This window comes from Papaver somniferum, chromosome 10 (assembly GCF_003573695.1).
Source record: "Papaver somniferum cultivar HN1 chromosome 10, ASM357369v1, whole genome shotgun sequence".
In the NCBI taxonomy this organism is placed as follows: Eukaryota; Viridiplantae; Streptophyta; class Magnoliopsida; order Ranunculales; family Papaveraceae; genus Papaver; species Papaver somniferum.
The window spans coordinates 13,422,079-13,444,383 of NC_039367.1; the positions used below are offsets into that span (position 1 = coordinate 13,422,079).

Genomic DNA, 22,305 nt, shown 5'->3' on the forward strand with positions numbered 1-22,305 from the left:
TTCGTAAAGAAATTAGTGGGTTTGAACACATTACTGGTGAGACTCTTTACGACTACTGGGAACGGTACAAGAAGTTGTTAGCGAGCTGCCCACATCATCAAATCTCTGAGCAACTCATAGTGCAGTATTTTTACGAAGGTTTTCTCCAATCCGAGAGAAATATTATTGATGCATCTAGTGGTGGTGCTTTGACAAACAAAACCATTGATGAAGCAACAGAATTGATCGAGAATATGGCTGCAAACACGCGGAAATTCAACACAAGAGGTATGTCAATGAGTCGAAATGTTAATGAGGTTACTTCTTCACCGCACTTAGAACATAGGATTGGTAATATGGAGAAGATGATACAAAAAATGGCCTCAGTAATCATTCGTTTTTATGAGAAAGAAGTTGAACAAGTGAATGCAGTATTCCCGAATCAGCAGAGACAACAGTATGATCCCTATTCCAACACTTACAATCCAGGATGGAGAGATCATCCCAACTTCAGTTATGCAAACAAGCAAGCAGCAGCTCCAGGGACGGTTTTTAATCGCCCTAGTGGTTTCCAACAACAACCACAACCAGTACAAAACTCAGAATCATCAGAGATGCTTGCTATGATGAAGAATCTAACCACAATGGTGAAAAAAAAATCATCAAACGACTGATGTTGCAATCAAGGAGTTGCAGACACAAATGAGCACCATGGTAGGTAGATTAAACCATTTGGAGACGCATAATACTGGGAAACTCCCTTCTCAACCTCTTAACCCAAGAGATTCTGTCAACGCTGTGACATTGAGAAGTAGTACACAAACTGTGCAACCAGAAGATGTTGAGAAAAGAAAAGACCCCAAGGGGTCGGTTTTGGAGAAAGAAATTACTGACTCTTCCCAAAATGATGAGGTACCTAAAATGAACTCTAAACCTCTTGTTTCTACTTACGCTCCCCCTTTACCTTTTCTTGGCAGGTTTGCTAACAAAAAGGTGGAACAAGACAAGGAGATTTTAGATGTACTCGAGAAGATTCATGTTAATATCCCGTTGATAGATGCAATTAGGCAGGTTTCTAAGTACGCAAGAGTTTTGAAAGGCCTATGCACCAAGAAGAAACGGTTAACAGGTAATGAGGTGATGAATGTGGGGGAAAACATTTCTGGTATCCTACAAAAGAAACTTCCACCTAAACGCAAGGATCCTGGTAGTTTCGATATACCTGTTGTGATTGGTAATAAAAGGTTCGGAAAATCTATGCTTGATTTAGGAGCATCAGTTAATGTTATGCCTGCATCTATTTATGAGTCTTTAAATATGGGTCCTTTGAAAGAAACCCGTATTGTTCTTGAACTAGTTGATCACACTAATGTTTACCCTAGAGGTATTATTGAAGATGTGCTTGTATAGGTTAATCAACTCGTATTTCCAGCTGATTTCGTTGTATTGGAAATGGATAGCGGGTCGGATGCATCTATACCGCTATTATTGGGGAGGCCTTTCATGAAAACGGCCAAAATCGTTATTGATGTTGACAAAGGAACGCTCACTATGGAATTTGATGATGAAAAGATTCACTTCAATATTTTTGGAGCAATGCGGTATCCTAGCGATGTTCATTCGGATGTTCATGCTAATGTCGTAGACGCAGGCTAAGGAGTAGCCAAAGAGTCTACAGTCGGGCTGACGACGTTAAACTAAGCGCTTAATGGGAGGCAACCCATCGGTTTTGTATCTCTATCCCTTTTGTTTTTAATTTTCTTAGTTTTTCATATCATATCTTGCATTCCCTTCTTAGATTTTACAAAGTCCTATATCTATAATGAAAGTTTTGACGAATTCTCGTCAGAAAATTCTGACTGCGCACTTGTCACCAAATTTTCTCTAGAGACTTCATACGGAGTCCTATTTGAGTGGTTGACCCAAAATTTTAAAGAGGACAGACTCATATTTACTTTCCAAAAATAAAATCTGATTTCGGAGTCTGTTAAGTTGGAGCGATAGGCCTGGACATTTGAGTTTCGGTATTTTTACAGAACTTTTTCAGATTGCATATTAGACAGTCCGGAGGCCATAAAAATCAGACAATTTATCGAAACACTGTACCCTTTTGACACATTATAGAAAAGACGTAGGCAAACAACATTCTTTTAGGATGTTTTTCATAGTTCCCTACTCATTGGTACAGTTTTCGAGTTTTTCAGGGCTGTTATGTCAGAAATCAGAACTTTCGGTTTTGAACATTGAGGACAATGTTGAGTTCAAGTGTGGGGGAGAATTTAGTATCATACTATTTGCATATACACATGATAAATAATACTCTTTTATTTCTTGCATTCTTGAGACTTCATCTTTTGGAGTTAATTATGAGATATTTAGGATGACACACTAAACCTTTTAAGGTTGAAACAGTTCTTACAGTTATAGATTGAGTTCCACTTTATCGTTCTAAAATCCTTAAATATATACGTTCATAATTGAATGCGAAACTCAGCTATGGTAGTCATTTGAAAGAGTCATCCTCGCAATTAATTATTACTGAATCACTTTCTTTTTATTTTTGCAGTTATGTGTTTCTCTAAACTGATTTGATGGGATCCTGATACTGTCGTGGATGTTGTATCAAGGTAATAATTGGTTGAGTTTATATAAAGCCCCATAAGACAATTGTCTTACACTCACAAAGAGTGAGCCGAAGTTAAAAAAAAAAACATTTATGTAAGTCTCCTCTTCATTTATCGACACTTGGATAGTAATACGTGTGAAACGTTGTCCCTGTCTCCGTCGCCTAAGAAAGCGTGGAACGCAGGATCCAAGGAAACTATCACGTATTTTCTGAAAAGGAACATCCTCTTAGAGTATCTAATCATGTAGTCGATAAACATAAAAACCATATCATCATTATATAGCAAGTCAAAAAGACTATTGATGAGGTTCTTGACGCTTAGATAGCAGTATGTGTGAAACGTTGTCCCTGTCTCCTTCGCCTAAGAAAGCGTGGAACGCAGGATCCAAGGAAACTATCACATACTGCTGAAAGGAAACATGCGCTTAGAGTATCTAATCATGTGGTCAAGTTAAATGGGTGCTTCTCTCAACTATTGCGCTATAAATAAAGATCCTTTGACAACATTCATACAAGTATTGTGGGTAACATCTTTCACTTAAGTCAACATTTGCACACTTCACTTTTCTATTTCCATTATCTTATCTATCCATGTGATTTTAGTATGCGAGTGTTGTGACAAACGTTGCAACAAGTACAATGACTATCTTAGTAAAATTTTGCAATCAGGATGAATGACATACGTAAGTAATTGATTATGTGTGCGGATTGGAATGTATGTGGGATGTTTGCAGCTAAAGAATATATGCAAGCTAATTATTTGGGTTTTTTCTTTGTGTCTATCCTTAGTGGTTCTTTCAAGGCGACAAATTGGAGTAGGTTTTGTGGGTATACCTCTTGTAATCCCTCACGAGACTATAACTCGTCCACTAGGGACACATTGGGGTTTAAAGGCCTGTTATTCATGCTAAGAGAAACTGTATCCTCACGACATGGAGTTGTTGTATTTAGGATTAGTTTTATTTTAGTTTTATCTAGGACTAGAAAAAGCTAAGTGTGTGGGAATTTGATAAGTGCATAATTCATATGATTTTAGTGTCCGTTCCATACTTGTTTAAGCTATTATTCTAGCATATTTTCGTATTATTACTCTTGTTTTCTCTTGTTTGTCTCAATTAGGTGAATCATCCAAAAAGGAGATACAAAGTGATGAAAATAGCTAGGAAGAGAAGTATTCCAAGTATCCAAGTGCCCAATTCCAAGAGAAGTGGAAGAAATGCGACGAAAAGGAGCAAAACACTCAAAATCAAGAGAAGGGCCAAAGACAAATCTTAAATCATTCAAATTAAGGATTTCTCATCACCATCATGAAGATAATTGAAAGATAAAAATAATTAAAAAAGAAATAGGTCATTCCGAGTTCGGGTGAAGAAGTTGTGGCCAAAACAAGCTTTTATAGAATACCGAAGACAACAAAGTTCGCGGACGGGTTCCATACTTTAGTTCCGAAAATTTCTGCTGGAATTTGAAGTTTGCGGACTGGGTTCATGTACTTAGAAAGTGGAAAACGTGTATTAACACCTTGGAACGCCTAAGGTCATGTTTGGATTCGTTATTTCGTTATTTGGGGTCGGGTTCTTGAACCGAACCCTATACGTGAAGGCCAAGCAATGTAAACCTATAAAAAGGTGTTAGGTTATGTAAAATGATATCACATCATTAGGTCATGAAATTTTAAGCTTGGAGAGAAGAAACATCAAAAACTAGGGTTTCAGAGCGGTTCCTCAATCGTAACGATATCTCTAAACTTTTCTTATATGTATATATCATGGATGTTTCTACATCCATGAGTAGCTAAACACTTCATATTGGTTAAGGATGTAGTCGGATATTATAAACATGTCACTAAATTAATATATTGGTTTTGTTATCTCAATCAAATCATTATTGTCTTGTTCTACAATTTATTAGCGCACTTATAATTGTATGATTATTTATTTAGGAACGCTACTAAATGACCATGAATGCATATCTATTGGTAGATTAGGGTTTTGAGATACGTAATTGTTAATGAACCTTGTCATAAGTAGCATATTCTGATTACTAATTGTATTCAAAACCTTTGTGTGATTGCAAGTATAAGCTTGACCTATGTTAAATAGTTTACTCGTAGTATTTCTATTGCATGGATTAGTCTAATTCATAGAACTTAAGGCTCTTGGAGGATTAAACCTAATAGCTCGTTGCATTAGGTTGTTCGATGAGAAGTATTCACATATTCATCGTTATGGTATGTGATGATATAAGGAATTTACCGGAGTATGCTCTCGATGGGGTACTTTAGGACTCTTGATAATGAATGAATGAGTAACAACACTAGTTATTAGTCGAAGTGCATGTATTATGATTGATGATGAAACCTTAACCAGTATTCTCAATTTATTGATTCTTTGCTATTATTATTAGTTTAATTATTTTAGACTCAAATCAAAAATTCCCCCCAAGTTACTTAAGTTTTCAAATACGTAGCAACCCATATCTCCCTGTGGAATGAATCTGTTCTTATAACTATACTATTATTTATAACTGTGAAGTGAAAGAACTTAAATTATTTTTGCGTCGGCTGACGACCGACCACAGTCTTAAGAAAAGAGTTTCAGAGAAGGAAAAAGGAATGTAGGGTTACGAAACCTTTAAACACTCAGGTTTATACACGCACAACTCTCAACCGTAAAAAAAAGGTAGAATTGTCGAGAATAACCCTCTTTTATTGATTGAACAAGGAAGTCCCTTCCAATATCAATTAGATAAGGAAGAATTCCAACTTGCAAAATAGAAAAGATAAAAAGAGAAAAACAAGATGAAATTTTTTTTTTCTCTTTTCCTAAAGCCTGGGGTGTGCACAATCTTGTCTCTTTTGATCAGGCACATGAGACAAGATGCACCAAACAACACAATCAAGTTGTGCTGTGGTGAACAAAAATCTGTCCACCATAACCTTTTTGAAAGGAATTCATAGAACCCCGTGTCTTAGACTGTTTAGACCATACTTTCTTCTCTAGTGGTCTTGTATTATCCTTGGAAACTAACTTCTTCGAAGAAGATAAAATCTTACATACCTTGGCGGTTTTTTGAACAAGTTTGAGCTTGTTTGCTAATCGATTTGATCTTCTTTGAAGTTTGTTGACATACCTTTTTTTGTGTTTGTACTTGAAACACTTTGAAAGTTCATAACCTTTGAGTGAACAATAAGAGCATGTCAACCTGGAAGATGATTCATACGCCCAAGACGTGTAAGCAGCTAGACACATAGTGGAACCTGAAAAATTAAACAGAGAGTTTCCAACAGAAAGGTCAATTTTTTCTTCCAGATTGGATGAGTGTTCATTTGAAAGAATATCAAGATTGATGTATATATTTCTACAATTATCAAAATCAATATCTTCACAAAGAAGTGCATCACTTGATTTTTCGTGTTCATCAGAATCATAGTGATCAGACATTTCATCAAGAGTTGCATCAAAACCTTTGTTCCCAGTGTATTTCCTGCGGTTCGGACACTCATTTGCAAAATGACCAAAACCTTTACACTTAAAGCATTGTGGCATGTCTTCATCATCAGCCTCGTCATCATCCTTGTTTTTAGGAGGAACACGATTGTGAGGTTTAACTGGTGACCTAGGTTTATCTCTGGAGAACCATTTACTTATCTTCAATATAAGATCTCTAAACTGTCTTGTGATCAAAGAGACTGACTTGTCAAGATCTTCATCTGATGAATCAGCCTCAGAAAGATCATCTTCAGAGATGCAAACACTTTTACTTTTGTCAAGTAATTTAGTGTTCTTTTGTGCTTTGAAAGCAACATCCTTTCTAGATTTGGATGTATGCTCATGATCAAAGATCTTTAACTTCCCAACCGACATATTTCTGGAGAGATTATCAAGGTTATTTCCCTCAACGATGGCATGCTTCTTAGAATCGTATCTGGATGGTAGCGATCTGAGAATTTTCATCACAATGTCCTTTTCAGGAATAGTCTTATCCAATGCAGAAGATGCATTAACAATTTCAGACACTTTGTGATTAAACTCATCAAATGAATCTTCATCTGCCATACGAAGGTTCACCCAGTTGGAATTTAGGTTTTGAAGCCTGCCTACTTTTCATTGGTATTCCCTTCAAATATGGTTTCTAAGATATCCCAAGCATCTTTAGACCGAGTGCACGTAGTCACATGGTGCTGAAGATCTGGGGTAATGGCATGAATGATGGCATTCAAACCGTCGGAATTTTGCTTTGCAACAAGAATGTCAGCAGGGTCATATGTGATAAACACATTTTTGTGTCTAAGTAGTCCTCAATTTTGTGTATTCTTGGTACTCGATTTCGTACTTATTATGGTGTTTTATGTGTTTCTAGGTATTTTTGGGAAGTAAATATTTTTGGAAATTTCGGCTCAAAAAGTTGCTCGGGGAACCCCTAGAGGACATTTGCTAAGCGTAATCCAAGTTTGGATAAGGGGCATCCTCATTCTCAGCACCCACGGCTACGTGTAGCCCAAATTCATCTTTAGCACCCATCTTCCTCATTTGAAATTCTGAAAATTGACGGGAAAATAGAAGTAAAAAATGGGCATATTAGAGTTGCGATTTTGAAGGCATTTTAGAGAGGCTCAATAGCTGAGAATTATTGGGATGATGTGACTGGTATTAACAGACATGGTATGGTTTATTTTGTCGGATAGAATTGGCTAGATTCTCGCGTTGAGGAAATCAGGGTATCTCGGGTTTTGGTTAGTCCATTCCGAGTTCTGAGTGTGTGATCAAGATGTTTTCGTGTTCCTGCTGCATGTTTAACCACTTCTGTACGATGACTAGACGTGTTGGGAGTAGTTTGGAAAGAGAAAACAGCATGTGGAATTCAATCTGGGAAGAAAATATTCCCGAGAATATTTTTCTTCAATACCGAGTTATGAAGATTATTTGGAGTAATGGTGAGGATTTGGTTCGCCCTGTTGAGTATAAATAGACTCTTGGGTATCACTAAAGAGAGAGAGAGAGAATTGGGAGCAGTTTCGAACAAAAATAGCCGGGAAAACCAGAGTTGCAGAGACGAGTTTTCTGCTGGTGTAGTGAAGAACAGGAAGAACTTTAGACCTAATATAATTGTCGTTCATCAACAGTGACAACAACAATCAACAGAGGGTCGCAGCGCTACAGTGTCAGCGACAGTTTCTTATTATCGTTCTGTAACCGTATCACTTGTAACAATTATAAGTGTTATGAATCTCTGTTTTCATATATTTTCATCCTTGTAAGCACATTTTGAGCAATGAAATCATACTTTGAGCGTGTTTCCATCAAGATGAGCTAGACCCAATCCTTGGGGCGACAGAGGACGTCATTCTTCCAATAATTATGTGGTAAAAATTTATTTAAAATTATTTATGCAATTCTTTTATGATTATTTGCACCGAATGAAAATTGAGTAAATGATTTTTATTAATTAGTTGTGTTTTCTCTTGATGGAGTATGCTTAGTTTAGGACTTTTGATACTTCATGCTTGCGATTAACAATTGATGTTTTAAAAATCTAATTTAGGCAATGATTAGAATCACAATTTATTTTAATTGGAGTTATATTGTTTAGAATTGCATGATAAAAAAATTAACATTGAATAACATGACTATTGGTGAATGGTGAAATCCTGAGCCCCAGTTTCTCTAATTTAATTTTTGCATCAACTTTTACTTGCTTTATTTTCCTTATTCTTAAAATTTAAATCTAAAAGCACAATCTTCACAAGTCTTGAACGAACTCTATTACTACAACATTGTAAAAAATACCATCAATTCTTTGCGCCGCCGATGCGGACTTGTTTTTAGGCTAGAGTTTTTAGATTTATTTTTTTAGGTTTTTGTTTTTATTTTATTTGTTCTTCTTTACGTTTTTAGGTTTTTGTCTTTGTATTACATATTTTGAAATTTGGATCAAAAGAAAAAATTTCCAAAGCTTTTGGTGAATGCTTAAAGATTTGGAGTCAAAGACAAAGCGAAAAGAGCGAAAAAAAAAGTTTATTTTATTATTTTTAGATTGTATTAGGATATCTTATATTCTTGTAATTGTATTTTTCTTTTGCACTTTATTTTTGGACTTTAAACTTTGGGACATTATTTTATCTATTTTAAACCCTAGGGAAGGGTAGTTTTAAATATAAACTGTTTGCAGACATAGAAGTCGTGGTCCGAGTCGACTACAACGGTTCTTAGCCCGTCTGGTACGGGAGGTAAGTTTTTCGAAACACCCGCAAATACCCTGTCAGTGGGTTATTGTATTCCTTAGTTTGCATATATGTCGAGGAACTGAATACGGCTGCTTTAGTTTCCTAGTAAAGGGCAAGGACTGGCCATACAAGATAAGGGTTCAGATTTCATCACCGTTCTCTTCTTGCCCTCTTTAGGAAAACGATACCAAACGCGAACCCAAGCCCAAAATACTGACTAGAACGAAACTGATAGGGTAACGAGCTTATAGAAAGTCGTTCAAAAGGATCGTATTGGGTATCTTGTTAGTCTAGCTCAAAGTTCAGGAAGATTACTGGAAGTCGATTAGAGACGCCTTGTAACCCAGGAAAGCGTTGCCAAAGAGGCGGGGGTATCAAAGATCCTCTGAGATTCTCCTGCTTCTCTTCGACTTACTTTATTCGGATCGTCCTACGAGGTTGGCTAAAATTGTACCTAGTTGCCTCTTGGAAGAGTAGAATCTGGTCTAGAAACAATCTAAGTAGATCCATCATGCTTGTTATTTGCTATAAATATTTAGGTTTCTTTTGGTGGAGTCAGACTGTTGAGTGTTTGCATATAACCTCCCTTCCTTAGGATTTTTATTTTGTTTTTTGTTTCTTCTAGTGTATGCCCGAGGTCATTAGATACCGGGCTTGGACAAGAGACATTCTAGGTCGTTTGATTAGTGAAAAACCTAGTAGTTCTTCTTATGAAGGCGGGGATCTCGAAGACCCTTCTTTTGAGAGCCCTGTTTTCGGAAACTTCAGCTTTGAAAACTTGACACTTAGTGAAGAAAGCACTCCTAGTCTTTTGATAGTGCCAAAAATGACTACTTTGAAAGCTTTGTTAAACCCTACTAGGACCTCTCGTCCGTCATGTATCAAGTTAGCTGAAACCGCGACAAATTATGAACTGAAACCTGGGACCCTACAAATGCTCCCATTCTTTTTAGGGAAAGAAAATGAAAACCCCTATTTTCATATTAGGGAATTTGAGGAAGTTTGTAGTACTCTGAAGATTAAAAACCTAGATGATGATGCTCTGAAACTTAGGTTATTCCCCTTTTCCCTGAAAGATAAAGCCAAATCTTGGCTATATAGTTTGCCTTCTGAGTCTATTGAAACCTATGACCAACTTACATCCGCCTTGTTACAGAAGTTTTTCCCTAGGCATAAAACATCGTCTATTAGGACGCAAATCTGTACTTTTTCTTAACAAGACGGAGAATCTCTATATAGGTATTTGGAAAGGAATGACTTGTTATCTGAATGTCCTTACCATGGTTTAGAGAAGGTTAGGCTAGTTCAGATCCTTTATGAGGGTTTAGATTATTTGACAACTACCATGGTTGAGTCTTTGTGCACTGGTGGGTTTGAAAATAAAACTGTTGATCATGCGATGACATTTTTGAATGAAATCGCCGAAAAATACCCAACAATGGGAAAACAGTAGGGAGCCCCAGAAAAAAATTCTTCTAAGTATGGGAAATGTCAATAGGGTAAAAGGATCTTATGAGTCTGATGCCAAAATTGCTGCTATAGCAAAGAGGTTAGAAGTTTTAGAACTAAGTCAAACCAATGGTAAATAGAGCCTTTTTGGGAAGGCCAGACAATTGAAGAGCAGGCCAATGCTCTTTACAACAGTAGATTTGAGAACCATCAGAAGTTTGACCCATATTCAGAAACGTATAACCCTGGTTGGAGAAACCATCCAAACCTTTCTTGGCCTAAGAGCCAAAGTCCAGGTCAGTCTAGTAACTCTCAGGTTTTCCCCCCAGGTTTTGGCTACAGTAAGAATCTTTCAGGATCAGCACAAACTCAGAACCCTTCAGATAAAAAGATCACAAGTTTAGAGGAGACTCTTGCCTCGTTTATTAAAATCTCTGAAAAGGTCAACCAAATGGTTGCGCAAGGGATAGAAAAAAGTAAAAATATAGGTTATGCTAACTCTCAAGCTATTTCCGAGTTGAAAACCCAGGTTAGTCAGATAAGTGAGTCTTTGAGAGAAAAAGGTAAGTTTCCTAGTCAAACTCAACCCAATCCTAGGAGGGTCCATCAAATATCTTTAGTTGGTGAGAAATCATCAAACCATGTGAACTCGATAAAAACCCTTAGGAGCGGTAAAACAGTATACAATAAGGTATCCATGCCTAGTGGACATAGTGTAGTTTCACCTTCTACTCCCCAAGAGGAGGATCCCGTAGCTGAGGAAACTGAAACATTCTCTAAGGATTCCCAACAAATTCCTGATAGGACTACCTTTGTGCCTAGAGCCCCATATCCTCAGTTGTTAGCCCCAACAAAGAAGGAGTCGATTTTTAACGAGATAATGGAAACATTTAGGCAGGTGAACATCAAAATTCCGTTATTAGAAGCAATTAGGCAAATGCCTTCTTATGCCAAGTTCCTTAAATATCTTTGTACACGAAAGCGTAAGCTTAATGTTCATAAGAAAGCCTTTTTAGCTGGGAAAGTAAGTTCAATTCTTCTAAACCAAACACCCCCTAAGTATAAGGACCCTGGATGTCCCACCATATCTTGTGAGATTGGTAATCACATGATCGATAAGGAATTACTTGACTTAGGATCTAGTGTTAACTTACTTCTGTATCATGTATACACCCAGCTAGGTCTTGGTAAGTTGAAACCGACCAAAATGACACTTCAATTAGCTGATAGGTCTGTCAAAGTGCCTCGTGGTGTCATAGAAGATGTTCTTATTGAGGTCGATAGGTTTATATACCCAGTGGATTTTGTTGTTCTAGATACCCAGCCTGTTCAGGACCTAAGTACTCAAATCCCGATAATTTTAGGTCGCTCATTCTTAGCCACATCTAATGTTGTCATCAATTATAGAACCAGACTTATGAACATATCTTTTGGTAATATGACTACTGAGTTAAATGTATTTAATGTTATTAAGTCTTCTGAAATAGATGATTTAGAAGTGGTGAACATGATTGACACTTTAGCTCCTGATCTGTTAAGCTGCAGTGTGTTTGATAATCCATTATTTGAGGAACCCTTTAGTGATTCGGAGGAGATAATCATGACGAACACCTTAGTTGATGAGACTATGATAGATATTTTCTTTGATAATCCTTTATACGATGATGTCGTTCGTTTAGATGACCAGTCCCCAAAAGAAGTTAGACATTGTGTTGACTTTATGGACCCTAGAATCCATCCCATAGATTTTGGTCCATTTGAGGATAGTGTTCACCCTAAGTTTGGGGGTAATGATGATTCTAGTGATCCTCAAGTATCCCTAATTGAAGTCCCTAACTTGGGACTCGATCTTTGTGCCTCTAAGGTATTACTTTAGTTTCTTCAAACTCTGCTACCCGATCCTCCAGATACTGTCCATGAGGAAATCCAGTTATTAGAGACATGTCATTTGGCCGAACCTGTCTTTATAGACACTCATATAGAGCCCATAGGGACACCCCTGATAAATCTAGTTGTCTTGAGAAAATTCCTAGATAAGGTTGTGCTACGTTTGTTCATTTTTCTAATCCAAGATGGTAGTTCTATATTTGTGTCAGCTCTATTTGGTTCCGAGGACCCGCAGCTATTTCGGCTATTGGTATATGACTTTGGAAGGTGACAATACTTTTTGTGGTATTTGATGTCTGGCCGAAGACTTTAAACTTAGCACTCCTAGGGAGGTAAACCTTCTTCATGCGACACGGTAATATCCTTCCTTATTTTTTTCCCCTCAAGTGGTAACAGTTTATCCTTGTTCATGTTTTTTAATTTCATCTTTAGAACATTGAGGACAATATTATATTTAAGTTTGGGGTATGGGAGAAACTTTTAGTTGCATAATAAACTCCAGAGCCTAGAAATTTATGTTTATTAAGGATGACACTAATCAATCTAAGTGGATGGAAGCATCTTGGTTGTAGGATTTGAGGAACCAATCTGAGTTGGATGGAAACATCTAAATAGAGTCTATTCATAAAAGCACAGAGCTCAGGTGTTAGGAAAAAAAAATGGCAGTTTCGCCAGATCTCGTTGAATCCTTTTCACTTCTGTTTTTATTTTCTTTTAAATATGTTTCTAAGTGATTTGATGGGGCACACGATTCAAGTTGTTACCATTGCTAGGGTGAAATAGAGTGATTGAGATACCAAAAAAAATGAAAAAAAAAATGAAAAAGAAAAGAAAAAGAAATTGAGACCAGACCATCAGACCAACCGGAATAAATTCAATAAAGTCGACCATTGGTGCTCTTGTATATGCCAGTTGTGTTGATGTTAGTCAGACCGGTATCCTGGTAGTGGCCTTCAGACAGATATGGGAAACACCGTTCACCTTAGTCAACATCAAAACCATCTATGTTTTTCTCTACATCCATCTTCTTAATCTTTCCATGTGATTGGTTAACTCCGGTTATGATGTCCAGAAACTATCTGAGTAGAGCTCTGTCACTTATATATGAATTTTAGTATGCTTGAGTGCAAACTCATATACAGTAATTGGAATTTCGCATCAGGGTACTTCCTCTTGTAGTCAATGAGAGTATACCAACCAACGAGATTCTTTAATGCCTTCCAAGGTTCTGCGTAGATAGCTAGGGTATGGATTAAAGGTTTTGTGGGTACACCTCTGGTAAACCCTCCCGAGATTAACTCGGTCACTAGGGCCACCTAGTGAGTTAGAATTGGATTTTATTTTTCTAGATTAGTTTTGCTCGAGGACTAGCAAATAATAAGTTTGGGGGTATTTGATAGACACATTTTTGTGTCTAAGTTGTCCTCAATTTTTTGTATTGTTGGTACTCGATTTCGTACTTATTATGGTGTTTTATGTGTTTCTAGGTAATTTTGGGAAATAAATATTTTTGGAAATTCCGGCTCAAATATTTGCTCGGGGTTCCCCCGAGGACATTTTCTAAGCGGACTCCAAGTTTGGATAAGGGGCACCCTCATTCTCAGCACCCACGACTATGTGTAGCCCAAATTCATCTTTAGCACCCATCTTCCTCGTTTGAAATTCTGAAAATTGGCAGGAAAATGGAAGTAGAAAACCGACAGATTAGGGTTGCGATTTTGAAGGCATTTTAGAGAGAGTCAATAGCTGAGAATATTTGGGATGATGTGACTGGTATTAACAGAATGGTATGGTTTATTTTGTCGGATAGAATTGGCTTGATTCCCGCGTTGAGGAAATCAGGGTATCTCAGGTTTTGGTTATTCCATTCCGAGTTCTGAGTGTATGATCAAGAGGTTTTCGTGTTCCTGCTGCATGTTTAACCACTTCTGGACGATGACTAGACGTGTTGGTAGTAGTTTGGCACGAGAAAATAGCATGTGGAGTTCAATCTGGGAAGAAAATATTCCCGAGAATATTTTTCTTCAATACCGAGTTATGAAGATTATTTGGAGTAATGGTGAGGATTTGGTTCGCCCTGTTGAGTATAAATAGACTCTTGGGGTATCACTGAAGAGAGAGAGAGAGGGAATTGGGAGCAGTTTCGAACAAAAATAGCCGGGAAAACCAGAGTTGCAGAGACGAGTTTTCTGCCGGTGTAGTGAAGAACACGAAGAACTTTAGACCCAATATAACTGTCGTTCATCAACAGTGACAACGACAATCAACAGAGGGTCGCAGCGCTACAGTGTCAGCGACAGTTTCTTATTATCGTTTTGTAACAGTATCACTTGTAACAATTATAAGTGTTACGAATCTCTGTTTTCATATATTTTCATCCTTGTAAGAACATTTTGAGCAATGAAATCATACTTTGGGCGTGTTTCCATCATGATGAGCTAGACCCAATCTTTGGGGCGACGGAGGAAGCCATTCTTCCAATAATTATGTGGTAAAAATTTATTTAAAATTATTTATGCAATTCTTTTATGATTATTTACATCGAATGAAAATTGAGTAAATGATTTTTATTAATTAGTTGTGTTTTCTCTTGATGGAGTATGCTTAGTTTAGGACTTTTGGTACCTCATGCTTGCGATTAACAATTGATGTTTTGAAAATCTAATTTGGAGTTAACAATTGATGCTTAGTTTAGAATCACAATTTATTTTAATTGGAGTTAGATTGTCTAGAATTGCATAATAAAAAATTAACATTGAATCATATGAATATTGGTGAATGGTGAAATCCTGAGCCCCAGTTTCTCTAATTTAATTTTTACATCAACTTTTACTTGCTTTATTTTCCTTATTCTTAAAATTTAAATCTAAAAGCACAATCTTCACAAGTCTTGAACGAACTCTACTACTACAATATTGTAAAAAATACCATCAATATGCACCAATATCCTTTGGAAAGGTACATCTCCTACTGCAACAGCGGAAGCATCATATCCATTAACTACATAAACCCATGATTGAAAATCACGTGCTTGAAGAAAGGCACGCATAGTAGTTTTCCACCATAAGTAATTTGAGCCATCAAATACTGGTGTTACGTTTATAGAGATAACAGTTCTGTCCATATCAAATCGCTACAAACACATACTTATAAGGTCTTTAATGTGTTTGGCTGCTCTGATACCAATTGAAAATGCAGGGGTACAACAACCACACCCAACAATTCGTTTGGAAATTTGAGAGGACTTACTCTAATATACTTTCTAGAGAATCAACTAGACAGTCAGACTCAATCCAGAGAATAGTTTATACAAGAGTTTATATCTCTAACTCTCAATTCAATCTGCAATCAGCAAATAGAAATTTGCTAGCCCGATTGAATATAAGAGGAGTAACTTGAATGGTACCAAAGACCAATATTCAAGGATTTATCAATTTCAATCAACAACCAAAGGTTGGATTTCCCAATTGATCGATTCAACGCACAACCTGTGATATTTCAATATAAAACAAAATATAATGTTGAAAAGAAATAACACAGACACCATAATTTTGTTCACGGGGAAAACCGTAAATGAAAAAAACCCTGGGACCTAGTCCAGTTTGAACACCACACTGTATTAAGCCACTACAGATACTAGCCTACTACCAATGAACTTCGGGCTAGACTGCAGTTGAACCCTAATCAATCTCACACTGATTCAAGGTATAATTGCATTCCTTACATCTCTAATCTCAGCAAAATACTACGCACTTGATTCCCTTAGATGATCTCACCCACAACTAAGAGTTGCTACCACCCAAAGTCGAAAACTTGATAAACAAATCTGTCTCACACAGAAAAGTCTATTGGAATAGATAAATCTGTCTTCCACAGAAATACGTAAGAGTTTTGTTCTGTCTTTTGATAAATCAAGGTGAACAAGAACCAATTGATAAAGCGGTCTTATATTCCCGAAGAACAACCTAGTATTATCAATCACCTCACAAGAATCTAAATCGTACGGATGCGAAACTAGATATTGCAGAATCACAAACGATGAGACGAAGGTGTTTGTGATTACTTTTTATCTTTCCTATCGGAGATTAAATCTCGAGAAAATCTTAGAGACGATAGTACTCAAACGATAGAATCGGGAAAGATCAGAACACGCAACTACAGAGAAAATAGTTGGGTCTGGCTTCACAATCCCAATGAAGTCTTTCAAGTCGTTAACCTACAGGGTCTCGAGATAAACCTAAGGTTATAGGAGAACAGACTCTAGCTATGCAACTAGTAACACACAGAAGTGTGGGGATTAGGTTTCTAGTTGCTAGAGTTTTCCTTTATATAGTTTTCAAATCAGGGTTTGTAATCTAAGTTACCTTGGTAACAAAGCATTTAATATTGATTGTTAGATGAATAACCTGATTCAGCAAAGATAATATGTTTCAACCGTTAGATCGAACTTAGCTTGTTACACACAAATGAAATGTACCCTCATTTAGGTTTATGTAACTGTACCTAAACATGTACACTATGTTGGTTCAACAATAGTTACCCGAGGTTAGCCATATGATCACTCTCATATCAAACTTATTCATCTTAACCATAACTAGTTCAAATGACTCAAATGAAACTAGTTAAAGAGTTGTTCAATTGTTATATTCTCATAGAAGTGTACAAGAACACAATTAAAGCAAAATCGGTTTGATTCACTCGAATAAATTCATGAACATTATAGCCACGGTTTGCAAACATTGCATTCCTTAGTATATAAATGTTAAAGTTCATGTACACAACCGATTTTATAACTTTAACCTTCAAGTATGCAAACGGGTATGCATACTTGAAATACCCATACCAAGATTGGTTTTCGGCAGTACGCAAACGGGTACGCGTACTTCCAATTCTAGCAGAATTATTCGGACATGAACCTTACGCCAGTACGCGAACGGGTACGCATACTTAGGTTACCGGATTTCTCAAGCCAACAGGTACGCATACGGGTATGCATACTATGGTTCCTGGACATGGATTACATATGTGCAAGAGTACACAAAATGTCATATCCAATAATGGTTAAGTGTTTTAAACTCTTATTTCAATCAATGAAACTTTCTTAGAGATGACAATATCCGTTTTCACGCATTATTAGCATCAAAGCAATTTTCAAGTTATTGAAATAATCATAACGAAACATTCCAAGTCTACACCAAACGATTGTATCACACAAACCATGTAAGGTGTTACTCGGCAATTTTCATATGATCATCATTTTACTTGCATCAAGAATATAAGATGAACTTAGTCGAAGCGAAAGCTTACCAACACAAATATGTAAGCGAGTTAAACTCAGCTCGAAATCTCAAATGTGTATGATAGAAAAATATATCGTAACACGACTTATGTCTCAATATAAGAGATAGAGTAGAAATAGACTTTCCAAGTGATGGATGAGTTTCAGTCTCCACATACCTTTTGTTGATGAAGTTTTACACACTCTCCTTAGTCGTTCTTTGTCTTCAAATGATGAACGCAGTGAAGTCTAAGGCTCAACTACACAATCTATGCCCTAGTCCGAGACATCTATAAGTAGACTAGAAATCAAGACTTATAGTTTTGATCACTAACATTGACAAATATGCTTGAGATAGCAACGCATGCGAGTTCGACCGAGCAATGCTCTAACAATAGTATGCATACCCGTATGCGTACTGGTTGGTTTGAGAAAGTCCTGGTACCTAGTACCGGTACGTACTGGCGTAAGGTTTAGGTTCGAGAATTTTTGTTGAGTTTTGAGGTATGCGTACCCATTTGCATACTGGCGAACCCAAACTTAGTCCGACCACTAAGGTATGCATACCCATTTGCATACCTGAGTGGATGATGTTCTAAAATTGGTGTGTTCATGAACTAATACATTTATATAATTAGGAATGCAATCTTTTGCAAACCGTGGCTATAATGTTCATGACTTGATTCGAGTGAATCAAAATCGATTTTGCTTCAATTGTGTCTTGTATCTTCTATAAGAATATTCAACAACTCTAGAACTAGTTTCATTTGAGTCATTTGAACTAGTTATGGTTCAGATGAATATGGTTGATATGAAAGTGTTCATATGGCCAACTTCGGTTAATTATTGTTGAGCCAACAAGGTGTACACGTTTAGGTACGGTTACTCATATCAAAATGAAGGTACATTTCATTTGTTTATAACAAGCTAAGTTTGATCTAACGGTTAAAATATATTAGCTTGAGTCTAATCAGGTTTTCATCTAACGGTGAATATTGAATGCTTTGTTACCAAGGTAACATTGATTGCAAACCCTTATTTAAAGACTATATAAAGGAGAACTCTAGCAACTGGGAAACCTAATCCCCACACCTCCTGCGTGATACTAGTTGCCACTAGAGTTGATTCTCCTTTAACCTAAGGTTTTTCACGAAACCTTGTAGGTTAACGACTTGCAGACTTCATTGGGATTGTGCAGCCAGACCCAACTATTTTCTCTGTAATTGTGTGATCTGATCTTGTTGTTTTCTATCGTGATTGAGTATTATATTCTCTAATATTGGCTCGAGATTTAATCTCTGATAGGCAATATAAAAAGTAGTCACAAACATCTTCATCTCATCGTTTGTGATTTCACAATATCTTGTTTCTCCACCATAGGATTATTGTGAGGTAATTGATATTTATAGGCAGTTCTTCGGGAATATAAGTCTGGTATATCAATTGTTTCATGTTCACCTTAATTTATTAAAAGACGGATCAAAATTTATAGGTATTTCTGTGGGAGACAGATTTATCTATCTCAATAGACTTTTCTGTGTGAGGCAAATTTGTTTATCAAGCCTTCGACTTTGGGTCGTAGCAACTCTTAGTTGTGGGTGAGATCAGCTGAGGGAATCAAGTGCGTAGAGTCCTGCTGGGATTCAGAGACGCAAGGAGTGCAACTGTACCTTGATAAGTGTGAGATTGGTTAGGTATCAACTGCATTCCAGTCCGAAGTTAATTTGGAGTAGGCTAGTGTCTGTAGCGGCTTAATACAGTGTGGTGTTCAAATATGGACTAGGTCCCTGGGTTTTTCTGCATTTGTGGTTTCCTCGTTAACAAAATTTATGGTGTCTGTGTTATTTCTTTTCCGCATTATATTTTGTTATAAAATAGAAATATCACAGGTTGTGCGTAGTTCAATCAATTTGATAATCCAACCTTTGGTTGTTGATATAAATTGATTGAAACTTGAAAATTGATCTTTGATACCGTTCAAGTTATTTTTTATATACAATCGGGGTCGCAAATTCCTATTTGTTTGATTGCCGATTGAAGTGAGAAATTGAGATACAACTCTTGGATATATTTCCATTGATTGAGTCTGACTGTCTAATTGATTCTCTTGGAATTATATTAGAGTTGTCCATACATATTGCTAAGCGAAAATATTGGGTGTGGTTGTTAGACCCCCGCTTTTTCAACATGGTTTGCGGATCATTACGTAGGGGGGGTAATTTTCATTGTGAGATGAAGTATTGACTAAAGGGGAGTGATACATATCATCATAGTATTATTGTTAAAGTTTTGATACAGTTGAACTCTGATGTTGTGTAATAATACTATGACACAGTATAACAATGATTGAGAGAAACTGTTTTCTCATTATCATGGCTATGGATCTTCAACAACTATGATGCTGAGTTGAACACGTTCACAATCACTGGAGTACTTGGAAGTGACGAAGATTTCGAGTAATATTGAAGAACCAAGGAGATCAAGCATTTGGATTAGAAGCTACAAAGTTTTATTTATTTTGTAATCCATATGTATTGATAGTTTTGTCACTAAAATTGACAAAGGGGGAGATTGTTAGAGCACTGCTCGGTTTAACTCGCAAGCATTGCTATCTCAAGCTTGTTTGTCAAGTTTAGTGATCAAAACTATAAATCTTGATTTCTAGTCTACTTACAGCAATGTCTCGGACTATGATAGATTGTGTAGTAGAGCTTTAGACTTCACGATGTTCATCAATTAAAGACGAACAAGTACTAAGGAGAGCTTGTGGAACTTCCTCAACAAAAGGTATATGGAGACTGAAACTCATCTATCACTCAAAAAATCTATTTCTACTCTATCTCCTTCTTGAGAGAAAAGTCGTATTACTATATAGTATTCGATTTATGCACATTTGATATTTTGAGCTGAGTTTAACTCGCTTAGATATTTCTCGAAATATGTGTTATTAAGCTTTCGCTTTAACCAAGTTCATCTTATATTCTTGACGAAAGTCAAAAGATGATCATGTGAGACAGTCATTTGATGTAGACTCGGAATGTTTCGTATTGATCGTTCAATCACATTAAAATTGCTTTGAAGCTAATAGTTTGTGTGAGACAGATACTTTCGTCTTCTAAGAATGTTTCAATGATTGAAATGGAGTTTAGAACACTTAACCTTAATTGAATTATAGACATAGTATGCGTACTTGCATATATGTTGATCCAAGACCGGTGTAGTATGCATACCCGTATGCGTACTGGCAAGGTCAGGTGAAGTACGGGAGTCTTGGTATGCGTACCTGGAGCGTACTGGTGAACTCAATTGAAGTCTGGGAACTTTGGTATGCATACCCGTACACGTACTGATTTCAATTGAAGTTTGGATGTGTGACAGTATGCGTACCTTTTTGTGTACTGTCGAACACAATCCAAGTCCAGCTACTTAGGTATGTGTACCCGTTTGCATACTTGAGTGAGTTATGTTCTAAAATCGGTTGTGTCCTGAACTAATACATTAATAAGGAATGCAATCGTTTGCAAACCGTGGCTATATGATCATGAATCGATTCGAGTGAATCAAACCGATTTTATTTCAATTGAGTCTTGTATACTTCTATAAGAATATAAACAATTGAACAACTCTAGAACTAGTTTCATTTGAGTCATTTGAACTAGTGTGGTTAAGATGAATAAGGTTGATATGAAAGTGTTCATATGGCTAACTTCGGTTAACTATTGTTGAGCCAACAAGGTGTACACGTTTAGGTGCGGTTATTCATATCTAAATGAAGGTACGTTCCATTTATGTGTAACAAGCTAAGTTGGATCTAACATTTGAAAGATATTAGCTTGAGTCTAATCAGTTTTTCATCTAACGGTGAATATTGAATGCTTTGTTACTAAGGTAACATTAATTGCAAACCCTGATTTGAAAACTATATAAGGGAGAACTGTAGCAACTAGGAAACCTAATCCCCGCACCTCATGTGTGATACTAGTTGCGACTAGAGTCGATTCTCCTTTAACCTTAGGTTTTTTCCAAAACTCTGTAGGTTAACGAATTGAAGACTTCATTGGGATTGTGAAGCCAGACCCAACTATTTTCTCTGTAGTTGTATGCTCTGATCTTGTTGTTTACTATCGTGATTGAGTACTATCTTCTCTAAGATTGGCTCGAGAATTAATCTCCGATAGGCAAGATAAAAATTATTCACAAACATCTTCGTCTCATCGTTTGTGATTCTACAATATCTTGTTTCGCTACCATATGATTAAGATTATTGTGAGGTGATTGATATTTCTAGGCTATTCTTCGAGAATACAAGTCAGGTATATCAATTGGTTCTTGTTGACCTTGATTTATCAAAAGACCGAACAAAACTTATAGGTATTTCCGTGGGAGACAGATTTATCTATCCCGATAGATTTTTCTATGTGAGACAGAATTGTTTATCAAGTATTCAACTTTGGGTCGTATCAACTATTAGTTATGGGTGAGATCAGCTAAGGGAATCAAGTGCGTAGAATCCTGCTGGGGTTCAAAGACGTAAGGAGCGAAACTGTACCTTGATCAGTGTGAGATTAATTAGGGCTCAACTAAATTCCATACGGAAGTTCATTGGTAGTAGGCTAGTGTCTGTGGTGGCTTAATGTAGTGTGGTGTTCAAAGCTGGACTAGGTCTCGGGGTTTTTCATGCATTTGCAGTTTCCTCGTTAATAAAATTTCTGGTGTCTGTGTTATTTATTTTTCGCATTATATTTGTGTATATAATTGAAATATCACACGTTGTGTGTTAAGTTCAATTAGTTCTTGAATCTGGCCTTTAGGTTGTTGATTGAATTGATTGACACTTGGATATTGGTTTGTGATACAGTC

General features: G+C 36.7%; 1 protein-coding gene across 1 annotated transcript; it reads left to right on the forward strand.

Moving 5' to 3' along the window:
• The first annotated feature begins 690 nt into the window (after positions 1–690).
• Positions 691–1,635, forward strand: LOC113315336. Its single transcript, XM_026563628.1, has 2 exons — positions 691–1,363; positions 1,412–1,635. Exons 1-2 carry the CDS (start codon positions 691–693, stop codon positions 1,633–1,635), a joined length of 897 nt encoding a protein of 298 aa, XP_026419413.1.
• The last annotated feature ends 20,670 nt before the right edge of the window (positions 1,636–22,305 follow it).